Consider the following 12,170-nt stretch of genomic DNA (forward strand, 5'->3'; position numbering starts at 1 on the left):
ATTGATTATTAGTCCTTTATTACTTCTTCCATTATTATAACTGCTAAATTTCATATTACCTTCGGCTCATCTAATCTACTTGAGAATCTATATATTGTTAGTATGGCAGAATACTAATTTCACTTAGAAATATTATCAAATATCAGGGAAAAGGGAGAAACAAGAAAGGTTAGGTTAGTCCTCCAAATAACCTAGACTCATAATTTTGCAGATGTGTCCAGCACTGTGTTAATTGCTGTGAGGTCTGAAAAACAAACATGGAAGGGTATACTCACAGAGACAAAACTAGAATTTCAATCAACATGAAAATAATATTGCACTAAGTTGTTAAATCCTAACCATAAATTTTATTAAACTTTACCCATCAGAAGCAAGGTGAAATGCACAATAGTAAAAAGTTTGTAGCATGCCTGACTCATGAAGAAAATTCAATGTAGTTGACCATCTTTAACATCTTGTCTTCTCATTACAAGAAAAAGCTGGATTGTATCAGTTAATTTTGTAACCATTTTAATATCAAGATTTTAATTTTCATGTTATTTCTCTAAAATTAGTTGATTTTGGAACATGGTGATCCATGCAAAGTTCCTCACATGAGAGAAAGAAGTGCAAACATACAGCATACCTATGACCTTTAACCCTTCTATTCGAAGAGGTGATATTGATAGTTTGCTCTTTTCAGTTAAGCCCTGACTTGAAACTTATACTCAACATAAGGCGTTACTAAGCAATTGCATTTGTAAGCAACATGAAATGAACTTCCTATTCCTGCATAAGATAGTACAGTAATCCTTCTGTATTTGTAGGGGGATTGGTTCTGGGACCTGGGTGGATACCAAAATCCAAGGACAGATGCTCAAGTTCCTTATATAAAATAGCATTGAATTTGCATATAACCAGGCACATGCTCCTGTAGACTTGAAATCGTCTCTAGATTACTTATAATACCTAATACAGTGTAAATGCTGTGTAAATAGTTGTAAACACAATGTAGATGTTGCATAAATAGTTGTAAATGTGGCTCGACAAATTTTAAGTTTGGCTTTTTGGAAGTTTCTGGAATTTTTTTTGAATATTTTTGATCCACAGTTGGTTGAATAAGAGAATGCAGAACCAATGGATATGACAGGCTGACTGTACCTTTTTTTTTTTTAATGTCGTCCTCCTTATTTTTTTGTTTTTTAAGTGTAGAATAATTGCTTTACAATGTTGCATCAGTTTCTGCCAAACAACGTGAATCAGTCATAATTATATTTTTATATATATGCACACATATATATCCCCTCCCTCAGAAGCCTCCCTACCCCTTCCCATCCCACCCTTCTAGGTCATCACAGAGTGCCAGACTTGGGCTCCCTGTGTTGTATCGAAGCTTTCCACTAATTACCAGTTTGACACATGATAGTGTATATATGTCAATGCTACTTTCTCAATTAGTCCTTCCCTCTCCTTCTCCCGCTGACTGTAATTTAAATCATTATAAATAAGGATTAAGAGCTGAAATATAAGCTCTTCATGAATCTTAAACTTTGCCTTGAAGGATGTATAGATAGAACAGTAGAGATCAGATGTATAGAAAACAGAAGAAATTCTATATAAGAAGTTAACATGAATAAGGGGACAAGACTGGAAATAAGCTTGGCAAAAACACACCACCAGGAGGAGGCTGGCTTGCATGAAGTAAATAACCATAATGATAAATGAAGTAGTCCAACTTATTAAGGTCCAACATGTATTTTCATCACTGTCTATAGGGCTTAAGGACAATCTTGCCATTTTACCTTCTGTGGGCAACTACTAGTATTAAAATTTTTTTTAAACAATCCTTTTTCTATCATAAAAATGTTAACTTTTTAAAATATATAATAAACATTTTGGCATATTGGCTTTATATGGCAGCTAGTAAAATTCCTAAGGAGAGAGTAAAGTAATAATAGTAATAATAAAAATTTATTGAAACTTTTTAGTACTAAGCAGGTTTCCCAGGTGGCTCAGTGGTAAAGAATCCACCTGCAATGCAGGGGATATGGATTTGATCCCTGGGTCAGGAAGACCCCCTTAGAGCAGGAAATGGCAACCCACTCCAGTGTTCTTGACGGGATAATCCCATGGATAGAGGAGGCCTGGCAGGCAATAATGCATGGGGTTGCAAAGAGTTGGACATGACTGAGCTCGCATGCATTCATGCTATATGAATTATATCATTTAACACTTAACCTTTTCAACATCCTATAGTGTAGATACTATATTTTTCTCCACTTCGCAGGTGAAAGAAATTGTTGTCTAGTCCCAAGGTAATGTCTTCCATATTTTGTTTTGTTGGTTACATTTCATAACTGCTAGTAGAGAAGTAGAAAAAATTAGCCCTGTACTTATCAAAATTATTGAGGCAAAAAACCTGAAAATTGTTGGACATAAATACACTCAAATTTTATATAAAAAGATATTTGTTAAATATTTGATTAATTTTTATAGGTTATGAGTTCTTACAAATGTGTACATAAATGGGTTAAAATTAAGATATTTTAGAAATAAAAATTTACCATCTTCATCCAACTTATCACCCTAGCCTCCTTGAAAATTACTATGGCAATATGAAGTGAAAGCCACTCAGTTGTGTCTGACTCTTTGTGACCCCATGAATTATGCAGACCATGGAATTCTCCAGGCCAGAATACTGGAGTGGGTAGCCTATCCCTTCTCCTGTGGGATTCCTTCTTCCCGGCCCAGGAATCGAACCGGGGTCTCCTGAATTGAAGGAGGGAAGCCCATGGCAATACTATTTATTAGTTTCTTTCATGTATTTGTTATCCTTTTTTAATTGAAGTATAGTTGATTTACAGTGTTGCCCTTTTTTATTTTTAGTTCCCTTTTATAAATGATTTCTTTGCCCTAGCCAAGAGAGGAATAGGTACTTTATAAGTTGAAATTTTCCTCTTCTAGAATTGAGTAAATGCATTTTAGTTTTCTTATAAGCACTTAGATTTCTCTGCTAATGCTTATGATCATCAGAGAATACTAGGATCCTATCCCTGGAGGAGTTTATATTTTGGTTCAAAGTAAATAGTCCTCAGCTTACCTTGCTGGTGCAGTTTAGCAGTGTCAATGTGCCCTGTGAAACTGTTGATAGGTGAAGCTTGAAATCGTCACTGATATTCATTTTAAGGAATTGCTTCAACTTTCGAGCAGCACGATTCAAAAATGAAGCTTCCTATTATAAAAAAAACATCAGAAGGGCTGTGGTTCAAATAAAATATTAAGAAGTAATAAGCTTTTCTAAAGAGCCTAGAGCCAGAACTGTATTGCTAAATAATGCCCCACCTCCACCCCACTTTTCTTCTATTCCAGTTAATCACATGACTGATGAGCAACTAAACTGAAACTGTTTAGCTCCCAGGTGATAGCCTCAAGTGCCTAGAACTCAGTTTAATGATTATGTGACACTTTAAACTCTTTTTTTTTGTTATGTATGATCTTATCGCTTATGAGTAAGCACATAACAAGTTTATTCAGTATTAAACAAGATAACTAAAGGAGAGCGCTTCTGAAAGCAGCAGTAATAAAAGGTATGTGTGATTTTTATTATTATTATTTTTGCCCCTTTGGCGATATGGATGAATAACTGGCAATAATAAAGGGCCTATTTGCCCAAAACAAGTTTTCAAAAATAGGAATTTTTTTTGGAATTTATGGATACACTCAAATGCCATGAGGTTAACTCAGTTATTGTGAGTTTCCAAAAGGCTTGAATAGCACACTAGTTTCTGAAGAAAGAGATGACACAAACTTTTATTCAAAATTCTGTAAATTGTAACATTACACCAAATAGAGGAGGTAATGATTTGAAGATAAGAAAATATTGAAAGAAAAAATTTAAAAATGCCTACAACTAAATTATGCCCATTAATTATGTCTGTATATGCAAGCAATCATTCTGACAAGCATTTTCCTGAATAAATGTTTCAGAACGGAGAGGTATATCTTTGAATTCAGCAGTTCTACTGTTTTCAAGGTGAAAAATGAAATGCTAAAATTGAAAGGAATATTTATCAAATAAGCATAGGAAAATTTGTAAAATAAAAGTATAAAAGACCACAATATAACAATATATCAATGGGAATTGTCAGGTTAGAACCAAAAGACTATGTCATTAATAATCAATATAATAAACAGATACAGGAAATATAAACTTCTATGATATCAAGCTCAAATGACATATAAATTCCAAATAATTATCATTACCTTATTATCATCACATGAATGTTTTTTAAAAAAGTTAGGTTCGTTATTCAGGCAATTGCTATCAAAGTTTATCATGTTGTCCTGTAATAAATAATATAAAATAATATGGTTAAACTGGGGACCTTTCTAGTATGTTGTAATTATAAAAATAACAATGTTATAATATTTGGTATTTATATGTGCATTTTTAGGAAAACAGCCTGGCTCAGCTGACTAGGCAGAATAGTTTTCTATAATTGAAGAATAAACAAGTATATACACAAACCCTTAAAAAGAGCTTCCCTAGACTCCATAGTTTAATTCAAGAAATGAGAGAAACTGGTTCTTGGGAGGGGGTAATGAAAGTATCTATTTTAGTAGTTGTACTATATAGGAGTTGTACTATATGGGAGAAGGGAATGGCAACCCACTCCAGTATTCTTGCCTGGAGAATTCCATGGACAGGGGAGCCTGGCAGGCTGCAGTCCATGGGGTCGAAAGGAGTCTTTCACTATATAGGAAACACTATAAATTTAGAAATCATGAAGTTGAGATTCATTTAAGCAGTTATTTGGCCCAGTTTCCTGACACAATCAAACAGTGACAAAGAATTAAGAATGATTTACTTGACAGAGTAAAGTTGAAATTCATTCTACAGCATTTTAAACAAACCAGTTGGGGATGTTTGAGGTAGAATTTTGCTGTGAAAAAGTGAGACTGAATGTGTGTATTGTCATATAGGAGTGGGAAGGCAGACTGGCACATTCTCATTTTTCTTATCTAAGATATTATCTTATCTAAGGAATTTCTTATCTTTAGAAGGTGGGGATTTAGAATGCAGTTGACATATTAGAATTTCCTAAGGATTCAGATTCTTTATTCACAGGATTGGACTAGCTCTGTCCAGCAAACTAGCAATTCCATGATATCAAAGCTTCTATCGAGCAATCTTAGCCTATGTGTTGTCATCAAAGAAACACAAAAAGTGGGGTAAGGGCAGGATTTAATCATGGGCTTCTAATCTTCATCTGCCTCTCAGAAAAATATGCATTAGTCTTCGCACCTGTGAAAAGCATAAATAGTCTCTGGGTTTATCCTGACATTAAATGTATATATTATCTGTTTTACCTGTAAGAATTATACAGCCTGAATATGTAATCATTCATATAACCATTCAACACTTCCTACAGGTCAGTGTGCAAGGTTCTCTGCCAAGCTTAATGGGAAAACAAAGATAAAAAAAAAAGTTGCATTTTCTTGTGCCCATAAAGGGCAGATGCTGCATCCTTTGACACTTGTACATCATTTCTTATGTTTGTGAAAGTATGCTTACATAAACAAGATTTGTTAGCACCAACCATCCTAGTCATACTGCAAATATCTCAAGTGCAAATAGATATATTTTTCTATAACTATCCTCATGTTGCCATTATAATAATACACATTCCTGAAAAGATAGTGGAGAATTAATGTTCTCTGCAAGGAGATCCAACCAGTCCATCCTAAAGCAGATCAGTCCTAGGTGTTCATTGGAAGGACTGATGCTGAAGCTGAAACTGCAGTACTTTGGCCACCTCATGCGAAGAGTTGACTCATTGGAAAAGACCCTGATGCTGGGAGGGATTGGGGGGAGGAGGAGAAAGGGATGACAGAGGATGAGATGGCTGGATGGCATCACTGACTCGATGGACATGTATTTGAGTAAACTCCGGGAGTTTGTGATGGACAGGGAGGGCTGGCGTGCTGCGATTCATGGGGTCACAAAGAGTTGGACACGACTGAGCGACTGAACTGAACTGAACGTTCTCTCATTTTCCTATTGACTTATATTTAGCCTCAAGAAGGACAATAAATCATTCATACATTTCTCTCTGATAAGACATGCATTTTGTTTTTGCCATGTTATTACTGTTGTTTAGTTGCTAAGTCACATCCAACTGTTTTGCAACCCCATGGACTGCAGCCTGCCAGGGTCTCTATCCATAGGATTTCCCAGGCAAGAATACTGGAGTGGCTTGCCATCTCCTTCTCCAGGGGATCTTCTGACCTAGGGATTGAACCTACGTCTCCCACATTGGCAGTCGGATTCTTTACCACTGAACCACCTGGGAAAGCCCTGTTTTGGCCACACAATGCCTCCAAAAAAAAAAAAAGATTAACAAATATGCAGCTATCTGAATGACATTTTTCAATTTACCAAAAATTATAATATGGAATAGTACCTATTTCTTGCAGCATTTTAATAAATTGCATGAGACATGAATATTTGAAAATCCATATTAATTAAGCCACTGCTCTAGGTATTTTAACAAGACTCATTTTTGGCAGATACAGAAAGGTAATATTGTACCAGGTGATTTGTTTGTCAAATGTTTGCAGAAGTAGATAAAATTGTTACTTAGAAGGTTGACATAAAACTCCTATAGAAGTCACAAGTATAACTGAATAGTTAACTTTAGTTTGCATTTTATGACTAAATTTAACATAAACATAAATGAGTAACAACTACAGTTGCTTTCTGCAATTGTTTTCATTTAATCCCTATGAGAAAGATGGTTCAGACTAAGATTTATAGAATCATAGAGTTGGAAAGAAGCTTATACATCCATCTTTTGATTTAGAAAATAGCACAATTACTTTATCAGTAGTTTATTAAAGGAATCTTGACATATTTGAATATTCATATTTATTATGAATATGAAAAACAAGAGACAATCCAAGATCACATTGACTATGAACTCAATATTCTCCAGTAAAAACATTATGTTATCTATGTTGTTCCTTAAATACCTAATGTCCTTTCCATTTGTAGAATTACATATTCTTTCATTGCAGCATAGTTTTCTTCTATCTTTGAAATTTTTCTATTGCATTCATAGCAGTCCCTTCCTCAGAAACACTAACTACTTACAAAATTGATTTCTATTTCACTTTTTATTTTATATATTTTCTTTGATTTTTTTTTTTCAAGATTCACTTTTGTGTGGTTTTTGCCAACATGCCTTTGATATGCCTGTTCTAATTGGACACTCATGGTCACATGTGGTCTAAGTGAACTACTGTCTATTTACAGCTTATAAATGATTCTCATCAGCAGCTACATAACTGATGGCTCCCTCCTTTCTACTCTTCTTCTATTTTGTAGGTCTGGGATTAAGGATTGGGGTTTGGACATAGAAAAGAAAGATTTAATCTCATGGCTTACTATTCTTTGAAAATGAACTTGGTCCCTACAGAAATTTTCTTCCATTTCTGATTATCCCTATTACAACCCACTCATGGCCCAAAATCTTATGACATAAAAAGATTCATTTGGAGGACCCTTTGAAAAGTGAAACTTCTTTTTAATGCAATTTGTAATCTGTATGAAATTTGAAAAAGTCTATATTGTTCTTGGAATACTATTTGAAATGTTACAGATTTTACCGTTAGTCAGGTAGCTTATCGGATTATAGTAAGAATTGGTAGCTAATTCCTAGCTTAAATGAAAAATCATTCATTTATTCTTCAATCAACTACTTGTTGAACATCTACCATGTACCTTATAGTAACTGGGGATAGAACTGTGATCAAGATTACAGATGGCTCCTTCCTTCAAGAAATTTACCTCTGGTGTTAAAGACAGACATCAATCCAATAACCGCAATCAAATCTCAAGTTGATAATTGTCATAAACTAAAAGTATATGCTACCATGAAAGCCTATAAAGAATTTTATTTAGGAAGTTCAGTAAAGACTTCCCTGAGAAAGGAACACATCAACTGAGACCTGTAGCGTGAGTAAACTAGAGAAAAAGGAAACAGAGGAGGTGAAAAGATACAGAAAACAGCATTTATGGCTTCAGGTCAATAAGACGGAACAACAGCAAATATGCTGCTGGATGAAAGAGTAAGAAAGCTAGTATACAGCAGAGAAAGCAAGAGAAATCACTGGTTCCATATGAAACAGACAGTCTAGAGGATACCAGATTATGCAGGGGCTTAACATGTTAAGGACCTTGATCCTCAAATTAATTAATGACTAAATACTTTTTTGAAGGATCATGTTAATATCCACATGATAAATGGTTCGAAAGGGTTCAAGAATGTAATAGGAGGCTATTATATACTCAGTGCTTGAAATAATAGTTTATTGGACTTGGTAGTAGGAAAGAATGTAGCGATAGTTAAATTGACTCAAGAAATATATAGAAAGCAAATAAAACATGATTTGAGAATTAAAGTTAATGAAGACTGACAGACCAGGGATGATTCCTTGGTCTCTGGTGTGTGTGACACAATACACTATGTTGTCATTCACTGAGATAGGGCATAGTAGAAGAGATGGTGTGAATAAAATGTTTGATTTTAAATAGATTAAGTTGACATTCAGGATCCAAGAGCATACACAGAGAAACCAAAAAGTTGGAAAAACTGGCGAATAGATAGTTTTAACAAGGTGGTGATCCATAATGTACAATGCCAACCAAGAGGTCAAGTAAGTTGTCTTGTACAAAATCTATGCCCATAAAAAAAGCAAAACGAAATTAGAAAAACAAAACCTAACCTGCTATGATTTTATCAGAGTCTAACCTATCTGGGGTAAGAAAAACACTCAATATCAGTCCTTGCTCCACATCCTTTCTCACATAAGTTGGTAGGCATTAGAAGCACTAGTAAAGTTTACAGTCCAGGAGCACAAACATATCAAAGGACTGAGACTTAATTGATGGACTATAAAATGCTTCCCACCTCCCCACTTTAAAGCTGGCTTGGAACTAAACATTCAAAGAATGAAGATCCTGGCATCTGGTCCCATCCTTCATGGCAAATAGATGGGAGAAAATTGGAAACTGAGAGACTACTTTCTTGGGCTCCAAAATCACTAGAGATGGTGACTGCAGCCATGAAATTTAAAGATACTTGCTTCTTGAAGAAAAGCTATGGCAAACCTAGACAACAATACTTAATGGTGAGAAACTCAAAACTTTCCTATAATTAGGAACAAGGAAAAGATGTCCCTCTCATCATTGCTTATCAACACTATGTCAAAAATCTTAGGTGATTTGATAAGAAACGAAAAGGAAATAAAAGATTTACAAATTAGGAAGGATGAAATATAACTGTCCTTTTAACTATATGACATCATAATTTACATAGACAATCCTAAAGAATCAACAGAAAAAAAAAAATCTCCTGGAGCTAATAAATGATCATGTGAGGTCGCAGTATACAAAGTTAGACAAAATTAATAGTTTTCCTCCATACCAGCAATGAGCAAATGTAATTTGAATTTAAAAACACAACAGTGTTTACAGTACTTAGGTATAAATCTAACAAAATATATACAAGATCTTTATGAAGAAAACTACACAACTCTGGCGAAAGATCAAAGGAGACTTAAATAAATGGAAAGATCGTCCACGTTGATGGATTGGAAGATTCAACCTTGTCAAGATGTTTGTTATCCCAACTTGGCCTATGGATTTATCATAAACTCAATTTCAGCAAGTTATTATGTGAATATCAACAAACTGATTCTAAAACTTATATGGAGAGGCAAAAGATCTAGAATAGCCAATTCAATTTGGATAGAGAAGATTAAGTCATAGAACTGACTCAGAAACTATAGCAAAAAACTGACTGATAAACCACAGCAGTCATGATTGTGTGACAGTGGTCAAAGAATAGACAAATAGACCTGTTTGCAACACAACAGAGAGCCCACATAAACCCACAAACTCGGTCAACTGGTCTTTGATAAAGGAGTAAAGAGAATACAATGGAACAAAGCCCCTTCAGCAGTGCTGGAACTGGATATCCACATGCAAAACAATTTATCCAGACCTTATACTCTTCATAGAGTAACTCAAAATGGATCACAGTCCTAAATCTAAAATACATAACCGTAAAGCCTAGATGATAACATAGGGGAAAATCTAGGTGATCTTGGGTAAAGCTCTGACTTTTTATATATAATTCCAAAGGCATGATTCTTGAAGGATATAACTGATACTGTACTTCACTAAAGTTAAAACTTCAAAACACATACATATACATACATATATACATATATATACTTCCCCTGATTACAATAATTATAGTAGCACTATTCACATCCATATATATGGATAGGTGTGTGATAAAGTATATATTATATATATGTAGTATATAAAACATATATAAAATGTATAATATACATGATAGCATTATGCATATCCATACCATAACATACTTTTTATATAGTACAAACACATGTACATACAAACACTTCTCTTTGAAAACAAAATTGGCAAAATAAACTTTTTATAGGGACTTGTTTACATAGACAGTGGGGCACCAACAGAAAATTAACATGCTGTCCATTTAATGGCTGCATCTGTGATTAGTCTTGCATGCACAGTATCTGATTTCTTAAGAATTTAAATGTTTTAAAATATCATTTAATATCAGCATTCCAGCCAGAGGTTATTTTAGCCAGACAAGGTGAATACCAAGACAGGAGTGTAACATTCTCTTGCCACCTAGGATCCCATAAAGTGGCCCAGTATACACTGAAACCATAGATTCTTGCCTTAGCTCTATTAAACCACAGACATTTTAAAAACTGAGTCATAACTGACATATAATATTAGGTTTAAGCATTCAATAATTAGATATTTGTGTATACTGCAAAATGATCACTGCTATAAGTCTAGTTCACTAAGTTTAACACCTACCACTACATATAGTTAAAATGTTTTCTCCTATGATGAGAACTCTTGAGATTTACTCTGTTAGCAATTTTCAAGATATATATACAGTATTAATAACTATAGGCACTGTGCTGTATATTATATTCCCAAGATTGAATTCCCAGTTTTATGGGATCATTCTGCTTTATACCATAATGACAGCTTGTTTGGTTAGCTCCCCCTTGCATTCTTAAGTCTTCCAGTTTGGGAAATAAAGTATTTTCTCACCCTACTTGTATTATGGCATTTTGATTTTGGTTTGCATGATATAGTTTTCCCATCTGTTGACTTTTTAAATTATTTTGAACATAAAAATATTTTTATGTCATCTATAGTGCTTACATGTCATTATTCAAACAATACTAAAATGTATAATGAAAAACTTTCCAATTTTTCTCCACTGTCCCGACTAGAATCACCTCCCCAAGGTGATTCATATTAGCAGTTTGCTAAGAATATTTTTTAAAATTGGTTTTAATTGGAAGATAATTGTTTTACAATATTATGCTGTTTTCTGCCATATATCAACATGAATAGGCAATAGGCATATGTATGCCCCCTCATTCCTGAACCTCTCTCCCACCTCCCACCCCATCCCACTCATCTAAGTTATCACAGGGCACTGGATTTGAGCCACCTGTGTCATACAGCCAGTTTCTGCTGACTATCTAATTTTACATATGATAATATATATGTTTCAATGCTTCTTGCTCAAAAAAAAAAGCTATGCATATGTGTAATGTGCATTCAAAATTCACAGATATAAATGATATATAGGGTTTATGAAAGCATGTTCCTCTACCATTTAAAATATAGGATCATAAAATATATATTACTCCTCAATCTGTTATGTATTATTTTCACTTTATATTATGATCTTTATGATCATCATTCTAAGTTAAATATATCTTTTTAAAATAACTGCATAATCTACATTAAGTGTATTCTGAGGTTTATTCAACACTTCTCTCATTGATGAAAAAACTCAATATTTGTTCAACAAACATTGCTACAATAGACATCTTTGTATGTGTATTTGTATGTGTATATTATTGTTATTTAGTTGCTAAGTTGTGTCCAACTCTTTTGTGACCCCATGCACGGCAGCCTGCCAGGCTCCTCTGTCCATGGGATTTGCCAGGCAAGAATACTGGAGTGGGTTGCCATTTCCTTCTCCAGGGGATCTTCCCAACCCAGGGATCGAACCTGCATCTCCTGCGTTAGAAGGAAGATTCTT

The 12,170-nt window shown here is 34.2% G+C and overlaps 1 protein-coding gene across 2 annotated transcripts in view; it reads right to left on the reverse strand.

The window, feature by feature from the left end:
* Positions 1-12,170, reverse strand: part of IL7 (interleukin 7) — a 50,559-nt gene that overhangs the window by 4,582 nt on the left and 33,807 nt on the right. Inside the window, exons 3-4 of one of the 2 annotated variants that reach the window (XM_043880404.1) lie at positions 4,243-4,323; positions 3,080-3,211 (exon numbers count right to left, since the gene is read on the reverse strand). In XM_043880404.1, the coding sequence (XP_043736339.1) occupies positions 3,080-3,211; positions 4,243-4,323 (213 nt within the window). The remainder of the gene's footprint in view (positions 1-3,079; positions 3,212-4,242; positions 4,324-12,170) is intronic. The other variant, XM_043880405.1, reaches the window with a different exon arrangement.

Source organism: Cervus elaphus, chromosome 21 (genome assembly GCF_910594005.1).
Source record: "Cervus elaphus chromosome 21, mCerEla1.1, whole genome shotgun sequence".
In the NCBI taxonomy this organism is placed as follows: domain Eukaryota; kingdom Metazoa; phylum Chordata; class Mammalia; order Artiodactyla; family Cervidae; genus Cervus; species Cervus elaphus.